The sequence below is a fragment of the Cetorhinus maximus genome, chromosome 7 (genome assembly GCF_964194155.1).
Source record: "Cetorhinus maximus chromosome 7, sCetMax3.hap1.1, whole genome shotgun sequence".
NCBI lineage: Eukaryota > Metazoa > Chordata > Chondrichthyes > Lamniformes > Cetorhinidae > Cetorhinus > Cetorhinus maximus.
The window spans coordinates 37,172,695-37,192,641 of NC_135885.1; the positions used below are offsets into that span (position 1 = coordinate 37,172,695).

Sequence of the window (19,947 nt, forward strand, 5' to 3'; positions counted from 1 at the left end):
ATCTACTCTACAGTATAAAATAGGTATCCATTTTTCTTAATTGCGCTGTTTCTGGAAGTAAATTTTGAAACTATGTTTGATCTTTCTTCTTGCATTTCTTTTCCATTTCCCTTCTGTCCATAAGGAAGCTTTGCACCAAGTGTTCTGGAACTGCTATATAGCTTCATGTTGTCTGTTGCAAAGTCATTTTTATTAAGTTTATTTTACGTATGTGCAACTTGCAACACAGGTTCTAAGTGAGGATACAACGCAGATGTTAAGCTGGTCCATCTGTGAGGACATTTACAGTTAATATTTTTATTTGAAAACGTATAATTGATTCATAAAATTTGTTAAAATATATTACATTACAGTTCAAATTTTACATAAACTGCAATACAGTTCAATTCCTTTTAATACTGTATGTGACACTCTGAGGTGCCTCACTACACTTACAATTATAGGTTATATTTACAATATACATTTCACATCAAACATTCTCTGGTACATAAAGGGTTTTACACGGGTTCCAGCCCCTCGGTGTACTTTGGCAGTAGACCTTCAACTGTTGCTGTTCCCTGTTAAGCCTTTGCAGCAGCTGCCCTAAGCTTTAGTCTATCCCTCAGCACATAGTCCTGAATTTTGGAAATGTGCAACACTCGGTTGTGGACTGCTCTTTGCACTGGAAGACCAACAAGTTTTGGGCAGAGCAAAGAATGTCTCTCACAGAATTGATGATGGCTCTCCAGCAGCAGTTAATGTTTGTTCGTTGTGGGAAACAGCCTATACAGCACAGAGTCGTGTGTTGAAGAGTTGCTTGGAATGAACCGCGACAAATCACTGCATGTCTTTCCAGAACTTCTTTGCAAAGGCACATTCCAGAAGTAGCAGCTGTTGGTTTCTTCCCCAACACAGGACAATGTACGGGGCACTGAGGCTCCATATGTGCATGAAGGATCTGATGGAGAGGGCCCTTCTCACCACCAACCAAGGTTGTGTTGGTGCTTGTTTGAAAGTTCTGGTGACAAGGCATTCTGCCAAGTGACTTTGACAATTTGCTCAGGAGCCATCTGACATGATTAACTAACTCCTTTTCCCAAGGGGCCTTGAGGATGTTACGTGTGGACCATTGCCTGCCTGATGGGTTGTGGTCATAAGTGTTTTTCAGCGCAAACATTTCCACAAAGGACAGGTGGTAGGGCACTGTCCAAATGAATGGAGCGTTCCATGGCAACTTCGCCAGATCCATCCTTCGCAACACCGGGAAAATATAGAACCTCAACATGTAGTGACACTTGGGGCTGGATTTTTAGCCTCACCAGGGCTAGGAGCAGAGGTGGACGGACCTGGAATTTTGAACCACTGACCCGTATACTGGTTCCCCAGCTCCATCCCACCCACTGGGCCATTTTCCTGGAAGTGGGTTGTGGGGGGGGGGGGGGGGGGGGGTGTGGGCAGCAGAGCTACTTGCCCACAAGCAGCGGGTAGCCTATTGACCCAGTTAAAGGCCTTCAGGTTCCTGGAGGCAGTGGGGGACAGTTCAGCTGGCTAGAGACAGCCTTCTAGCAGCAGACTGGGGTTGGGGGTGGAGGGGGGGTAGTGCTCCCGACCAGCTTAGAGGCCCTCCATTCCTTCCTGGGTGCAGCTGAAGCCATAGGCTGCCCTGTGGAGGTGTTCCAACCACCCACCCACCGCTGATATCCCCACCTGCAGTGGTGGCCTGCTGCAAAGGCCACTTTTAATTTAAAATTTGAAAAGGTTGGAGAGAAGGTGTCTCCATTTTAAAGTGGGCTCTCCCTCACTTAACTGCTATGGCCTCCTGCTGCTGCTTTCAATCTGGAAGGCCTCTGTTTGGCCCTCCAGCCTCAGGAGACAACAGACGCGAATTCGCCCTCTGGCCATTAATTGGCTGTTCTGGGGAAAATCATATCAGGTGACTGTTTCCCCGCACTGTATGGGCTCGGTCCCCATTTGAGCTTGACAGCAATGTTCAGAGGCCTCTAAAATTCTGCCTTGGTGTTTGCATACTGAGAGTGCGTGTACAACTTGATGCAGAGTGACCATGAGAATAAGGGTGATGTTGGAAACATTTCCCCCCTCTATCTAGAGATGTGCACATCATGGCCCTGAGGATACGATACATTTTCGACCTCCAGATAAAGTGGAAGGTGACCACCGTGGGTCAGGAGCAGGATACAGGCCAAACCCTATACAGCAACACAAAGAGTACTTTGACTTGATGACCATTTTGGAGAGGAAGCATCTCTCCCACATGCCCACTTTCTGTTTCATCTTGGCTGTATGCTCCTCCCAGTTTTTGGAGCACAGTACACCCTGCCCCTTCTGAGTGATATCTCCGACGTCTACAAGTAGTCTGACTTGACAATGAAGGGGGCAAAGGATCAGTCGGCCCAGTTCCCAAAGAACATGGCCCTTACTTTTGTTGTGATTTACTTTGGCTCCCAAGGCCATTTTGAACTGGTCGCAGATGCTCATCAGTCTGCGAACTGATAGTGGATCAGAGCAAAAGAAAGCAATGTCGTCCATGTACAGGAAGGCTTTGAATCAATTGCCTCTGCTGCCTAGGATTGTCACACTTCTTTACATCAGGTCCTTCCTGATGGACTTGGCAAGCATAGGATTACATAGGTTGTACAACACTGAAACAGGCCTTTTAAACAAATGAACATATGAAATAGGAGCAGAAGTAGGCCATTCGGCTCCCGAGCCTGCTTTGCCATTCAATAAGATCATGGTTGAGCTGTTTGTGTTTCGAGTTCTACATTCCCATCTACCCCTGATAACCTTTGATTCCCTTGCGTAACAAGAATCTATCTACCTCTGCCTTAAAAATATTCAGTGACCCCGCTCCCACTTCCTTCTGAGGCAGAGTGTTCCAAAGTCGCACAACCCTCAGAGAAAACATTTCTCCTCATCTCTGTCCTAAAAGAGCAACTCCTAATTTTAAAACAGCACCCCTTAGTTCTGGACTCACCCACAAGAGGAAACATCCTTTCCACGTCCACCTTGTCAAGGCCATTCAGGATCTTATATACTTCAGTCAAGTCACTCCTCACTCTTCTAAACTCCAATGGAAACAAGCCCAGTCAGTCCCATTTATCCTCATAAGACAACTCACTCATTCCAGGTTTGGCTCAACCAGGCCATGCCAGTTTTTATGCTTCACTCAAGCCTCCTGCCATATTTCCTCATCTAAATCCATCAATTTAACTCTCTATTCCCTTCTCCCTCAAATGCTTGTCTAGCTTCCCCTTAAATTCATCTACACCATTCGCTTTCTGTGGTACCGAGTTCCATATCCTCACCACTCATTGGGTAAAGAAGTTAGCAAGACGAGGAGCGAGGACAGCCTTGACTGAATCTAGATTTGATTGGAAAGTTTTTTGATTCTTATCCATTAAAACTACACTACAGATGTTTCTGTAGATCAGTTGGATCCAATTGTGGACTCCCTCCTCAAACCCTATTTTGGAGAGCATGTCCATCATGTAGGTGTGCGATATTCTGCCAAAGTCCTTCTCCTGGTTCAAGCTGATAAGACAGGTGCCTCCCCTCCTGTCCTGTACACAGGTGATTGCATCCCTGATTAGAATGAAGCTATCAGAGATCTTCCTGCTGGGTACAGCAGAGGTCTGGTCACTGTGGATTGTCAATTCTAGAGCAGAATATTTACCTGAATGGAAATTACCTTGGACAAAATTTTATAGTCGATGTTAAGCTGTGAAATGGACTGTCAATTTCTGATTCTCCCTCTCCCCCTTCTGTTTGTAGACGAGGATGATGTTTAAAAATTCGTTCATGGGATGTGGGCGTCACTGGCTGGGCCAGCATTTATTGCCCACCCCTAATTGCCTTTCTCATGGATTCTGACACGCTGTTGACCAGAAGCATACTCTCGTACATTTCCAACAGATCTGGACTGATACAGTCTCACAAAGCCGAATACAACACGGTTGATAAACTGTTGCTTCTGGGATTTTACTCATCTCGAAGGATCTGATGGCTTTTGTCAGCCCATCCAGAATTAGTGGTTTGTCCAGACTCCTGCTTACTGTCATTTAAGGCCTTTATGACAGAGGACTGGGAGGTCTTGCTGTCTACAGGTTTCATGTTGTGCAGCCCGCATAAAAAAAATTTGCTGATCCTTAATGTATCAGGATGCAATGCCTTTACTGAGCCGTCTTCTTCCTTCAGGCTACGATCACGGAGCTCTTTCTCTGTGTACTTATTTGGAAGAAGACATGTGAGCATGTCTCATCCTGCTCCATAGGTTGGACTCTGGAGCGGAAGATGATTTTGGAGGCCTTTGAGGAAAAGAGCAAGGCCTGCTGGCTCTTCACCTCTTGAAGATCCTCCCTGACACTGAACCACTTCGACTGCAGCAACAGCACAGTCTGCATGCTTTTCTGGAGTTGAAACACTTCCCTCTGTCTCTCTCACCTCTGAACATCTTTGAGGATGAAGATACTTTTGATGTTCGCCTTGATCGCTTCCCACCAGTACATCAGGGCCTTAGTGAGTTCTTTTATGTTTTCTAGGGGCAACAGTTTCATGTTCAGCTTCCATGTTCCCCTGCAAACTTATTGGTCTTCCTGTAGGTGACAGTCGGCCAGTAGGAGACAGTGGTCAGAGATGACCGGCTTGATATTGGTTAATTTGATGCGAGTATTTGGGACTTAAACGGGAGATCTATCTTGGAAGGGATGGGCCCGTCTGGCTTCAACCAGGTGTACGTGGCACTCCATCTGCAGGTTGCTAAAAATGTCATGCAGCTTGGTGTCTTTTGCCACTTCCGTCAGGAATTTGGACATGGCATTCAGTTTGTTGTTGGCCCTTCCAGATTGGCCAGCATCATCGATGATGTAGTTGAAGTCACTGCCTAGATTGACCGTCCTGGACATTGCTAGCAGCAGTGGGAGCTGCTGGCAGACGGTCAGCTGCTTGTTCTTTAGAGCTGGGATGTACATGTTGATTAACTGGAGCAAAGTGTTTTTGTACAATACGTCTGCTACGAGGAGGCAGCTGCCCACCACTTCCCTAACTTTGTTGATGGTGAAGTCGCCCCCGCCAATAGTAGAATCTCCTGCCTGGAGCAACAGCAATCTTTTTTTTCCCTGACTAGATCAATGGCCCATGGGACCATCAGAATGACCATTGCCTGCTGATGCTGAGACGCAGCATTCAGCACTCCTGTAGGAATCTTCTTCTTCTTAGGCTGTCCCTCAGGGTCGAGGATGACTTGCTTCCACACTAAAAATGAGTTTTTGGGTGACTGAAGAGTCCAATGCGCGACCTACAGTCTCTATCACAGGTGGGGCAGATGGTGGTAGGGGGAATGGGTGGTAGGGGTGCCTAGGTTGCCATGCACTCCTTTCTCTGTTGACGCTTGGCTTCAGCTAGCCCTTGGAGATGAGAACCGTGGTGTTCAGCTCCTTCCCAGATGCTCTCCCTCCACTTCGGGCGGTCTTGGGCCAGGGATTCCCAGATGTTGGTGGAGATGTTGCACTTTTTCAAGGAGGCTTTGAGGGTGTCCTTGAAGCGTTTCCTCTGCCCTCCTGGGGCTCGCTTGCCGTGTCGAAGCTCCGAGTAGAGCGCTTGTTTCAGGAGTTGTGTGTCAGGCATGCGGACGATGTGGCTCGCCCAGCGGAGCTGATCGAGTGTGGTCAATGCTTCGATGCTGGGGATGTTGGCCTGAGCGAGAACACGGACGTTGGTGCTCCTATCCTGTGGATCTTGCAGAGTCAGTGCTGGTAGTACTTCTCCAGAGTTTTGAGGTGCCTGCTGTACATAGTCCACATCTCTGCGCCATATAGGAAGGTGGGTATCACTGCTGCTCTGTAGACTGTGAGCTTGGTGCTGGGTTTGAGGTCCTGGTCTTCACTCTCTTCCTCAGGTGGCCGAAGACTGCGCTGGCGCACTGAATAGGAGGTTGGCTCTGATCTTAGTGAGGTATCCCAAGGTCAAAACATATCACATAATGGCCTCAACACTACGTATGTTAATAGAGACGATTCTGAATCCCAATTAAACTGTGTGTTGTTCACCAATCCGATTGTCTATGCTAGTCCCAGCCCTTACAGTTAGCATATACCATCGGGCTGGTACTGCTGGTGGGATTTATAGTTAGTTGGCATAAATTTGGAATCACAATAGTATTTATTATAGTTTGTTAGTGGTAAGTTAAAATTGCAGAGTATCGTTGATAGCCTACAGTCTATAAATATTTAAAACATAAAACAGTGTGTTTGCTGGTAAAGCAAAATAATATTGACAAAAGAATGATGTAATTTTTCATTAAAATGCCCTTGTATCTGATTAAGCAAAGCAATCAAATGAAATAGGCCCATTATACAAAAAAAAAGTATCTACAAAATATGAACAGTATATCCAAAGTCTAACCTGCAATCCCTGATTTGCCGCAAAGCAGTTATAAGATCCCTGTTCTTCAGGCACTCCAGCATGGTCTGAACAGCAGTTTCAGAGGAGGTTATTGTGAGTCCATGTAAACTGATTTCATCTTTGAGGGGTTCAACTGCTATTAGAGCTGAAGCTTCTTTCAGGTTATCCCTCAAGTCATTCAGTTCTTTTGACATATTCAGCAGCTAGTAAACAAGTATTAATAACACGATACAAATCAGAGCAGTTCTTCATTTTAACCATTTCCCTACTAACAAACTCTAGCATTATGGTATAGTGTATACGTCACTGAAAAAAAAAGTTATTCTAAGTTTAAGTTTATTTACAACAAAGTTTCATGGCAGGATTAGAACTTCATGCTGAAATAAAATATGCTATGGAGCAGTTGTTGATTTTAAGTATGTTTTTGGGAATATGTTGATTAGCGTCAGTCACAAAGGAACTTTTTTACCTCTGGCATTGAACTGACAACATGGATCTGTCCGATTAGTTTGTAGTAAGACTGGAAGAGCAGCAGCAGCTGAAAGTGGAGCTTGTAGAGTCTTTGACACAACTCAAGTTGCTATAAAAGGCAAAGAAGTCAAACGGTTTAAATCAAGCATTAATAATATCGGGAACATTATTTCTTCAGTTTTCTAAATACCTAGCCACTAAGCAAAGTATCAAAATAATAAAATAGAGATTATGCATAGCCTAGGAATGATTAATATTGCTATACGCGATTATATATCTATGCAAAAGTTGTCTATTACTGCAATGTAATGCTTATCTGTCACTCTCCTCCTGAGAACAGGAATTGAAGTATGTAAATTATTAAAATGTCTGTATTTTTAATGAATGGTATTAAATTCTTTATTAGGTCGCTATGTCTCCAGAGAGTATGTTGTTATTAACTGGGCAGATGTTATTTGATACCTCTAATTTGAAAAAAAAAGCAACAATTCTCTTTTAAGGAAAATAAGTACTTTTACAGGTGATCTTTCAGTCCTTTGAACTCCTTTCTGTCCATAACTTATTTCATTTAAATAACTTAGTTCCCCTGAATATCTAATATAGAAACAACCTGATTACTCTGTTTTCCACTAATAGGTGAAGTTAGGAGCTTTTGAAGTTTTTGGTTTTGAGAAACATTACCTTTAAATAATTCTGAGAAATATTAATTATCTATCCTAATCAATGAAGAGTCATAAGTTTGTAATTATTTGTTTATAAATGTTTTATTCTAATGTTTCATACAAGTGCATTTTGCTATTAAAAGCTTCAGCTAAATCAAATGCATAAAGGTCACTATGCTTTAAAAGTCATTCACTATACATAACTCAATTTCAATGTAGTAAAGCATTTCGTAAATGCAAATGTCACTAAATCAAATGCTATTCAAAATTTTTTGAAATATTAATATTTTAAAGTAGTTTCTGATGAATATACATTCAAAACATCATTAAAAATTAAGAACTGATGGTAATCTGTCCGTAGCATTCTATGTAGGACTCAGTCCTTTTAAATCGTTGAGTTTGCTTCATCAAAACTGTACAAAAAAAAATGCTGTAAAAGTAGTGCATTATTTTATATTTTAGTCGCTTGGTAGTAGAGAACTCGAGTATTTCTGAAAAAAGAGATAGCTTCAACAGCGTGATTTACCTTTCGGCACAATTCAGAACTTCTCCTTACATTGCATCTTTTCAGTTTTATTTAAAACATTAACATTTATATATTTGTTTTATTCATTAGTTTTAACAGGATTTTATCATTTTTCGGTACCAGAAGATTTTCTGCGTATGTTCCTCTATCAGGTAATTTTAATGATGGTCCAATCTGTACATTGGACCCCAAATCAAAGATATTTAGTGATCTGGGATGGTCTGACCGCAGAATAAAGAACTTAAGGAACTTAAAGCAATTGCAATCACCAGGAAAAGGGTACTGAGAAAACTACTAGAAGGCTGACAAGGCCTGATGGCCTAGGATCTTAAAAGAAGTGACTGCTGAGATAGTGGATGCGTTGGTTGTAATTTTCCAAAATCCCTTAGATTCTGGAAAGGTTCCATCAGACTGGAAAAGAGTGAATGTAATTCCTCTATTCAAGAAAAGAGGGACACAGAAATCAGGAAACTACAGGCCAGTTAGGTTAACATTTGTCACAGGGAAAATGTTAGAAGCTATTATTAAGGAGGTTATAGCAGGGCATTTATAAAATCTAAATGAGATCAGGTACAGTCAACATGGTTTTGTGATAGAGAAATCATGTTTGACTAATTTATTAGAGTTACAGAAATACCAGTTACAGGAGGTGGTAGTACAGAACTTGAGTATTGCTAAAAAAGAGATATGTCGAAGAATTGCAGAATTGCAATATAAGAGGAAAACAACAATTTATATTGTATGAGAAGAGTGTTGATTGGTTGGCAAGTGGACTCTGATTGGTAGAGCTTCCAGTTGCCATGGAGAATGCAGCAGTTGACGGTGACTGACAGTTAACTGCCAAGCATTGTTCGAAATTTAAACCAGGCAGCTTGACCATGATTGGTCAAGGCATTGCCCTGAGGAATGAGTCACCGAATGGCTGTCACTTATTTTGTTTGGCTGTCACTTACTTTGTTCAGCTGAAACAGGCGTAATACGCATACATGTTCTTTCTATCTGCAAAATACAGGGCCCTGTGTATGAATATACGTAGCTTCCAGTACTTGCAAATGCGCCACCCTGCAAGCCTGAATGACAATCTTAAATTGGTTGTCAGCGTAATTCTTAGCACACTGAGGATTTTTTAGATTAGGGGGTGAGGGGCAAGGCAGCACAAACAGACAGAAAAAAATACTCAAGCACTTGCTGGGATAGGGGGGCAGGTCATGGCAGCACAGACTGAAGGAAATACTCAAGCACATGCTGGTAGGGTTGGGGGAGCGGGGAAGGGAAGAGGCCACTTGGAAAAGCTTGTCAAAAGTGAGCATTCTTCCACAGTTGAGATCGTTCAAGCTGCAGCTCCATTGACATGCTTGGATTCGGGCCTCTGAAACTTTTCTGCCCACTCAAGCAACACAAAAGCATGAAAGTACCACCAAATGCTCCAGAACCTTTCATCCCTTGGGCACAGACTGCACATTAATGTGCATTTTAGGGGGCAGCACAGCAATTGGCTGACTGGTCAAGTTGTAGAAACCCTTTGCGAAAGGTGGCCATGGTGCAGTCACTAGTGGAGGTGCTCACAGTCCCATGCAACGGCTTTATTAAGGTGTGGACTTTATCCATTATGGTTCAAGCTAACAGCACAGCCTTCCAGTGAATGTTAGGAGAATGCCTGAGCCTGAGCTGAGGGCACAGCATGGAGTCCAATGGCCAAAGTTGCTGCCAATTAGTCAAGTGGAGTAGGGTGGGGTTTTGGACAACCAATGAGGGCGCTACACACTGGCCATCCAAGTGGTGGCCAGCACTTTCCTGCATGCCTTATTAGGCCTTCAGACTTCACCAAGAGAGGTTCTTAAAACACCCATGCTGACCAACATGTCTCTCTCTTTGATCCTGCAGGAGGAGAACATCAGGATCATGGAGCCTGGTGATTTAGCAGTATGCCTCATGGCTTACAGTGACTAAAGAAGAAGAAAAGAGCGCCAGCGGTGCCTGGTTTTGCAAAGGGAGAAGCACCTCCCTCAAGATGAAGGGGTGGCAGGGCCTGCTGCACACGCAGCTGAAGATACACAGCGAGCTGTTGTTCATAAGGTACCACGCTAGACCCAGGGTCTATAGATGGCACCTGTCATTCCTGTAGATGACTGAGAACCAGTGTCTCCAAAGCCTGGACATGCCTAGGGAATTGGTCAGTCACATATGCTACCTTTTTTTATTCACGGGATGTGGGCTTCGTTGGCTGGGCCAGCATTTATTGCCCATTCCTGGCTGCCCTCGAGAAGATGGTGATGAGCTGCCATCTTGAACCGCTGCAGTCCATGTGGTGTAGGTACACCCACAGTGCTGTTAGAAAGGGAGTTCCAGGATTTTGACCAAGTGACAGTGAAGGAACGGCGATATATTTCCAAGTCAGGATGGTGAGTGACTTGAAGGGGAATGTCCAGGTGGTGGTGTTCCCATCTATCTGCTGCCCTTGCAAATGTACTCTTTACCTTTTGACTTACTGTTCACCCAACTGACATCTCAAAACTACTATACTTCGAAGCACCCAGACTATCTGGCTTTAATCCAATTAAGCCACACACAGGCACCCACAGACATAGACCCTACTACAAGTCCAAGTTAAAATAATTTTCAATAACATTATATACATTAACATCTTTATGACAGCCATTGCACTGGCCAGGTGAGGCAGACATGCTCAGGAGGCCCTCATAGCCACAAGATTCATGGAAGATGATGACAAGATGCAATGAGGACAGTCCTGACATCCTCACCTTGCATCTGTGAACATTTGACTTCTGTGCAGCTGATGGCAGCGCACATACCCTCTGTGTTCAGGGTCATGTCATGGAGACGCAGCAGAGGCCCTAATAGTCACAGGATTCCAGGAGGATGATGACGACATGCAGTGAGGTCACTCCATAGATCTTCATATTGCCTCTGTGAATGCCTGACTCCAGTCTGGCTGAGGGCAGCTCGCTTGCGCTCTATGATCAGGGTCATAACATGAAGGCGCAGCTGTCAAACTTTAAATGCATCTGATCCTTTGTCAGCCTTCAGGAGCTGACCCCTTCAGGAGCACAGCATCACTGGACACAGATGAACAGATGGGGGTCTAGCCCCACTTCAAAGGTGCTGAGAGCACACAGAGGGAATGGTGGAACTCTGTGACGCTTGCCCATGACATTCTGGCAGCAATGACAAGCACCATCGAGACGCAGGTATCACTAATGTGTCCAGTGAGTATTAAGCTGTACCATCAGTTTGGTCTAAAGGTTACACACTTCACAAGGAAGAGACCCTGGACTGAGAGAACTGCCCTTATCTTGTGCAGCAACCAAGGTTTCACATCTGACTGACACGAATACTGCTCATCATAACAAAGAAGCATAGGCAAGGAGACATTCTTGGGAGTTGATTTACAATGGTGAACCTTAAGTACTAGTGATTAACAGTCATGCCTGGGCTGTGCAACTTTTAAAAAATTCATTTATGGGTAGTGGCCTTTGCTAGTTAGGCCAGCATTTATTGCCCATCCCTAGTCGCCCTTGAGAAGGTGGTGGTGAGCTGCCTTCTTGAACCGCTGCAGTCCCTGCGGTACAGATACACCCACATTGCTGTTAGGGAGGGAGTTCCAGGATTTTGACCCAGTGACAGTGAAGAAACGGCAATATATTTCCAAGTCAGGAGTGACTTGGAGGGGAACTTCCAGGTGGTGGTGTTCCCACGTATCTGCTGCCCTTGGCCTTCTAGATGGTAGTGGTTGTGGGTTTGGAAGGTGCTGCCTAAGAATTCTTGGTGAGTTTCTGCAGCGCATCTTGTAGGTGGTACACACTGCTGCCACTGTTCGTCGGTGGTGGAAGGAGTGAACGTTCGCGGAAGGGGTGCCAAGCAAGTGGGTTCCTTTGTCTTCGATGGTGTCAAGCTTCTTGAGTGTTGTTGGAGCTGCACTCATCCAATCAAGTGGAGAGCATTCCATTACATTCCTGACTTGTGCCTTGTATATTGTGGACGGGCTTTGGGGAGTCAGGAAGTGAGTTACTTGTCGCAGGATTCCTAGCCTCTGACCTGCTCTTGTAGCCACAGTATTTATATGGCTAGTCCAGTACAGTTTCTGGTCAATGGTAACCCCCAGGATGTTGATAGTCTTCTTAACCTTCCTAACCCTGCCACTACGTCTTGGTGCTCCCTCAACATCCACAGCGGAGTTGGAGGCACTCTGCTTACTGCTACGCCCTCTCTGTGATGACCTTGATGGACGTCTTCTGCAGGGCCAAAACCTGGAGGGCCCTAGCCTGCTTTTGGGGTCCTGCTATGTGGCCATAGAACCCTCCTCAGACTGTGGCACTGGAGCTGCTGGGGTCAAAAGAAGAGGGGATTCTGATGGGCCAGGCACTCCTGGAGTCACCTGACTGGATGGCTCTGGGTGTGCACCTGCTGATCTTCCTCTCTTTGGGTGCCCGAGGGCCCCTGGCTGACTCCTTGAGGTGAAGAGGAAGCTGGGGTGAGATCAAGCTGCCTTGCACCCCTCCCCATTGACACTGTTGGAGGCCAACTATGGCATCAGCGATGGAGTTCAGCCCGCGCAGCAGTGCAGGACCGATGTGTTGGACGAAAGTCTCCACGGTGGCTGCCATACTACCAGTGTTGACCTCAGTGCGTTGGCACGCTGGCACTATCACCTCAGTCTGAAGGCGGACTGACTCCTCCATCATGCTTTGCAATCTGAGGAGCACAGCAAACATCAGGAAGGCTTGTCCCTGAGCTTCCCTTGTAGCTTCAGCAACTGAGGTATGACCGAATCCAGAAGGTCCTCATCTGACTCGGACTCAGCAGATTTCTGGCCTCCAGCAGTCCTCCGAGTGCCGGATACTTGGGAAGTGCCTGCCGCCGCCTGCTGTGGATCAGACAATACGATGTGCCCATCAGATTGTGACCCCGGGGCTACTCTAGAACTAGGACCCACTAACGTGTGTCTCCGCGCTGGTGGAGGGTTTGGATGAGAGCTGTGACGGGTCTTCAATTAGGGTATCATTGGATTTTTCTTCTGAAGTGTGTTTGGGGCTTGAGTCGACCTGTGTGGTGGACCTCCTTGGCTGCTTCCTAGATGTGCCTGCAAATGCAAGGAGACATAATTAGTGCATGGCAGGGGACTGTGGAACAGGGGAACTGACTCACAGCACGATTGCCTAATGGATATTGCACTGCTGGATTTGCACTTTGTTGGACACCGCCAACCTCACTGTCAGCACAGGAACAGTCCAGATTGTCACTGGCCAGCTGGACCAGTCTATTTTCAAAGTCTGTGAGGACCTTGGTGTCAGATATTTCTACACCAGTCTGCGACCTCTCCCTTTTGTTGTGTGCCAGCTTGTCCTAGGAAGACGGTGGCATAGTAGTAATGTCCTTTGACTAGTAATCCAGAGATTCAAGCTAATCCCCTGGGGCCATGGGTTCAAATCCCACCATGGCAGCTGGTGGAATTTGATTTCAGTTAGTAAAGCTGGAATATAAAGCTAGTCTCAGTAATGGTGACCATGAAACTATCATGGATTGTCATAAAAACCCATTTGATTCACTAATGTCCTTTAGGAAAGGAAATCTGCCATCCTTACCTGGTCTGGCCTACATAGCAATGTGTTTGACTCCTAACTGTGCTCTGAAATGACCTAGCAAGGTCAGTTCAAGAGCAATTAGGAATGGGCAACAAATCCTGGCTTTGCTAGAGATGCCCACATCCCATGAAAGATTTGAAAAAAAATACAGATGGAGAGAGTGTACGCAGGATGCCTGCCAGGCCAAATGAGAAGGATGCCTGGCATGTGTGGATGGTGAGTGGTGCAATGGACGGGATGAGGACACGATCTGCAGGGCAGATGAGGGTGTGTGTGAGAGATGGTGATATCCTTGAACTGGCAGTGAGTGAGTTCCCTGTGGATGTGTGATGGGTTTGAGAGTGATGAGAACAGTGACTTACCTTGGTGGAATGGAGGAGATCAGTCATCCTCTTTTGACACTGGATGGCTGTCCTCTCTTGCAGGGCATTGGCGCTGACCACCATTGCCACTGCCTCCCATGCTGGATTGGTGACCTTGCTTTCTGGTCTTCGCCCAGAGCAGGGATAGAGGACTTCACAGCAGGCCTCCACAGCATCCAGTAGGCACCAGAGGGATGCGTCGCTAAATTTGGGGGCAGCACGTTTCCTCCCTTTGGCAGCCATGACTTTTCAGTAGCTTCCGATGGTTTAGCGAGTGCTAGCTCTGTGCAGGGATTACTGAAATATGGTGCCCGGATTACTGAAGGCCTGAGGTAATGGCAGGGCAGGCGAATCGGAGGCTACCCCACCAGCAACCCGATGTGTTATTAATGAGGCGGGGTGTGCAGCGTATGGGACAATACGGCATGAAAAGCCGCCATTGCAGCAGATGGGTAAAACGTTCTTTTTCCTGCCTGCTACCGCACTTTAAGCAAATCTGGGATGATTCCGCCCTATATTGGTGACTATTGAGGGAAAGGAATTCATAAATTTATTGGTACTAAAAATATTGTATGCCCTTCCAGCAAAGGGCAAACTAAACCAGGATCAGATATGCTGGGTTTTGAATTTCTCGGGCAGTTTCTGTGGAGTATTGTTAAGGGCAGTGCCTCCACCCACCCCCAAATAATGCCAGCGCCATAAGTGATGCTTCCTGGCCAAGAATTTTTCACCTTTGTCTGGTTAGACATGGATGGTTCAGTAAGTTAAGTGAGACTGTGTACAGTCTGCCAAATAGTGAAAATAAGGCCTACCTGGGCTCCAGGCATGGTGTCCAAACCACTGAAGTTTGGGCAAATTTGTATGGGGTCTGTTGTGGGTAGTAATGCATCTTTCCAGGGAAGTGTTGGAAACTTGGCATTCTGGACCAGATTTACCAACTTGTTTTAGCACCTGCTGCCATTATTTAATTTAGACGATCTCCCCAGTAACTTTACTGGAGCTCTGGAGTTCAGTAGCAGACAAATCCCAGTATTTATGCCAGGATCAAAGACCATGGGCTTTTGGGGCCATTTCATTCTTAGAAAGTGTAATGTTTCCTACAGCTGGGCATGATATCTGTATTTTTCAAAAAAAATGTGCAGTTTTTGCAGGATTTGCTGCATAATTTATTCTAGGGATGTGGCGTCACTGGCAAGGCTAACATTTATTGCCCATCTCTAACTGCCTTTCAGAAAGTAGTGGTGAGCCTCTTTTTTGAACTGTGCACACCATTTGGTGAAAATAATCGCACAGTGCTATTAGGGAGGGAGTTCCAAGATTTTGACCTATTGACAATGAAGGTATGCGATACATTTCCAAGTCAGGATGTTGCATGACTTGAAGGGGAATTTGGAGATGGTTCCCATTCACCTGCTACCCTTGTCCTTCTAGGTGGTAAAGGTTGCAGGTTTGGGAAGTGCTGGTGAAGGGGCCTTAGTGAGTTACTGTGGTGCATCTTGCAGATGATACACACTGCAGTGACAGTGTGCAGTGAAGGGAGATGAATGTTTAAGGTGATGGATGGGGTGCTGATCAAATGGGCTACTTTGTCTTGGATGGTGCCGAATTTCTTGAGTATTGTTGGAACTGTACTCATCCAGAAAATTAGGAAGCATTCCATGGGCAGGGTTTTTAGGTCAGTGTGCAGGTGCAATCAGCGGGCCCGGGAGCGGCTGGGAAAAGACCGCTGTCCGCGATCGGCCCCCGTCCGTAATTTCACGCTAACTGGCCAATTAACGGCCAACCAGCGTGAAACATGCGCTGAAATGCTCAGCACTGCCGGGGTGGGGGCAGGCACTGACGTAAGCTCCGGCACGGGGGAGAGCAGAATGAAAGCTCCCTGAAGGCAGAGAGCTGCCTCAGGGAGCTGAAGAATTTAAAAGCAATAAAGAAAGATTTTAAAATCCAGAACAAAATGTCCACACATCAGAATCAGTTACCTGAACATATACATGTTGGAAATTCTGTCCATACATTTTAATGTTTTTTTATTTAATAACAGAAACCTCATTCCGCCCTTGGATGAGGTTTTTATCAAAAATGCAAAGTCTGCTTGACAGAGTCACCCATCCGCCAACTGTAAGATTGGTTGGACCATGAAAAATCGGGGACAACCGGAATTTTAATGGGCTTAATTTCCCTCTTAATTGTCGGCGGGCACACTTCCAACTTTCGCGTGTGGCCGCCGACCGAAATATCATGTGAGCGCGGGATGCTCACCTGACATCATCACACGCTATTTTACACGCGAGCAGGTCAGGCTTGCACCTGCACACCGAGCTAAAAATTCTGTCCCATGACATTTCTGACTTGGGCCTTGTAGATGTTAATTATGTCTTTAGGAAGTCAGGAGCTGAGTTGCTCACTGCAGAATGCCCAGCCTCTGACCTACTCTTATAGCTGCAGTATTTATATCACTGGTCCAGTTAAGTTTCTTGTCAATGGTGATCCCCAGAAAGCTTGTGGTAGGATATTCAGCAATGTTAATGCTGATGAATGTCTAAAGGAAGTGGTTAGACCCTCTCTTGTTGATTTCACTTGTCATTTCCTGGCACTTGTGTAGTGAATGTTACTTGCATTATTTGGAATTATAGTGAAGAAAGCCAAATATAATTTATTTACTCTGGATAGCCTGGGTTTGACTCATGCTGTGGATTAGCACATTATCCTTTATATCTGGGAATTTAGTTTAAAAAGCCTAGATTGATAATGAAATAATGCAGATTCCAATTGCCATAGGCCCACAATACAAACTGAAGTCTCAATTTTAAAAATTGTGTAAGTGACTAGTGTGGGGCAATGAAAAATGTCACACTTTTTACTTAGGTTGTTTTTTTTGACCTTGGAGTGAAGAAGTAGTGGTGCAGAGGAACGAGAGTTCGAGTTTGGATCTAGCCTTTGTTTATGTCAAAGAATTTGACAGATGACACTCAATTCCAGCTCCAGCATTGACACAGCCTCTATTTGAAGCAGGAAAACAAAAACTTCAACTTAAATATTACTCATATGATTGCTCCCAAAAAAAAAGTTTCTGGAAACGTTTTGATCTTCTGTTAAATAAGGTTTTATTATAATTGTGCTAAGTTTACATTACTTTAAATAGCAAAGAAAATGGTTCACCACAGATTCATATTCAATGCTGAAGCAAGGTATTTTTTTAGGGGGCGAGCTTTTTGAATTAGTAACCCTAGTCTTTATAAGAGTATTGTGTTGCTCAAAAATATACTGGACTTGGAGTTTATTGACTATGCAACAGACTAATGAAGGAACGTACATGGAAAATAGGGGAATTAAAGGATATATGGAAAAGTGTTAAAAAGATAAAGAGATGCCAACGCTAACAGAACAATGGAGCAGGCCTGAAGATCTATTCCTATTTTATATTTCTAAAAAGTTGCAACATAAAGCATTGGTGCAAAATTATGTTTTGCAAATATATAACAAGATCTATGATAAAATATCTTACCCTAATGAATGCAGAAGCTGAAAAATGTGTTAATTTATTGATTAACATTTTTATTGATGTTTCAAAAATGTGTATCATTACACCTCTGGGATGTTTTCAAGGGTTTGAATTCTATTGCCATCATATTTGTGTACCAAGAAAGTTGCATTGGTGTTTGGTGCAGTATGAACTAGAGTAAAGTTTTGCAAGGATTAGTTAAAAACACTTTCAATAATTTTTTCTAGCAGCTGTACCTTTGCATCACTAATCATATCACTGTACATAATCAATTTGTTAGGTTTATAAGCCTATCATTTATAAGAATAATGATAATCCTTTAAAAGTTTCCACCAAAAATGTCATTGGGGGTTCTCATGATCGACCACTGTAACTTTGGCAGAAGATCTGCATAAAAGCTGGAAAAACACTACAAACGTTATTTATAGCATTTATCTGTGGTCTGTACAGATCTTTAGCTGTGGGTATGGCAGTCAATCAGGGCAACCCTTTCAAAAATTCAATCTCTTATGATTTGGCTATGCAGCGAGTAAATAGATCATGCTCTGAATTTTTCATTCTGGGTATGCTAAATAATAAGAACAAATCCTCTACAGATTGAACAGTTTTCATAACTTTATGATTTGGAATAACATTTTTGGAACAGGACAAATCATAAACAATCAATAATTGAATTACTTTAAAACTGAATAAATTATGCCTCAAATCTTCTGGTCAGTGGCGAGGCTGAGAAGTGTGCCACTGACCACAATCATAGCTGTCTTTACCTTTTTTGCGCTGGAGCTTTAGGGACTTCCTGTCTCAGCTGCAACATGCAGTCATCATCAGAGATAGCCATGAGGCGTACTGGCACGGCACCATGGCCATGCCCCCTTTGATGTCAGCAGTGGAAGGAATGCTCATTGAAGTCTAGCAGATTAGTAGCGTTGTGGTGAGTTTTTTTAAAGGTGTGTGTTTTTTTAAACTGTTTCTAATCTCTTAACTACTATTATGAGCTTGCATAACCTTTAAGGAAATTTAACTAAATGTGGAAGTCTCGAAGAGAATTTAAAAAGTACTTGAAATAAACGGTAAAGTATATTTTATAGAATTGTAAGTGCAGACTAGTAAGATAAGTAACAATTTCTTAACAATTTTTGAATACTTTTGATTGCTTTTGAGGACTGGATTATATCCTCTCCCGCTGGCAGGTTTGAAGGCAGGATGAGGTAAAATCCAGCAGGCGGTTTTCCCGCCACCTACCTGCCCGCCCCTACCCTCACTGCAATGTTACTAGTGGCAGGGGTGGCTTAAGGAAGCCCACCCATCTGTGGGCCAGTTGAGGCCCTTGGCATGCAGGGGGAGTCCCAACTTAACAGGTCCCCGGTCCCATCGGAGGGCTTCTCCAAGGGGTCATCCTCTCTCCATGGCCTCTAAAACTCTGGCCCTTATCTCCCTCACTGGGGCCTGCCAGCTTGACACCTGACTCACCTGCTGGCTGGCTCCAGTGCAGCTTGCCTTCTCAAGCCCCGAGTGCAGTACCAGCAGTAGCCACCGCTCCCAGTGGCCACTGTTGGTAGTGGAAAGCTGCCAGCCTCTAATTGGTAGGCAGCTCTATGGGGTGGGACTTCCCTTCCCTCAGGGGAACAGTCAATTGGCCGTTTTACTTTGCCTGGGTAGACTCTTCCTGACGTTTTAGGAGTCTGGTGAGGTGGGGGACGGTGGGGGGTATGGTCAGGGACAACAGTGCCCCATAGGACCTAAACAAAAACAGAATTACCTGGAAAAACTCAGCAGGTCTGGCAGCATCGGTGGAGAAGAAAACAGTTGACGTTTCGAGTCCTCATGACCCTTCGGCAGAACTGAAGTATAGTTAGGAGAGAGGTGAAATATAAGCTGATCTAAGGTGGAGAGCAGGGGGAGAGAGAAGTTGAGGGTGGGGTGGTTGTAGGGATAAGCAAGCAGTGATAGGAGCAGATAATCAAAAGATGTCACAGACAAAAGGATCAAAGAGGTGTTGAAGGTGGTGATATTATCTAAGAAAAGTGCTAATTAAGAATGGATGGCAGAATACTTAAGGTACAGCTCTAGTGGGGGTGGGGTGGAAAGACTAACAAAGTATTAGTTGTAGATTTAAAAATAATGGAAATAGGTGGGAAAAGAAGAATCTATATAAATTATTGAAAAAAAAAGGGAGGGGGAAGAAACGGGGTGGGGATGGGGGAGTTTAAGATCTAAAGTTGTTAAATTCAATATTCAGCCCGGAAGGCTGTAAAGTGCCTAGTCGGAAGATGAGGTGCTGTTCCTCCAGTTTGCGTTGGGCTTCACTGAAACAATGCAGCAAGCCAAGGACAGACATGTGGGCAAGAGAACAGGGTGGAGTGTTAAAATGGCAAGCGACAGGGAGGTTTGGGTCTTTCTTGCGGACAAAATTCTGTTTTTG

General features: G+C 44.7%; 1 protein-coding gene across 5 annotated transcripts in view; it reads right to left on the minus strand.

Annotated features, from left to right (window-relative positions):
* The window catches only part of LOC144682720 (protein furry homolog), a 520,809-nt gene that overhangs the window by 2,019 nt on the left and 498,843 nt on the right, over positions 1-19,947 (minus strand). For all 5 annotated transcript variants that reach the window (XM_078545350.1, XM_078545351.1, XM_078545349.1 and 2 more), the window contains exons 59-60: positions 6,869-6,979; positions 6,400-6,602 (exon numbers count right to left, since the gene is read on the minus strand). In XM_078545350.1, the coding sequence (XP_078401476.1) occupies positions 6,400-6,602; positions 6,869-6,979 (314 nt within the window). The remainder of the gene's footprint in view (positions 1-6,399; positions 6,603-6,868; positions 6,980-19,947) is intronic.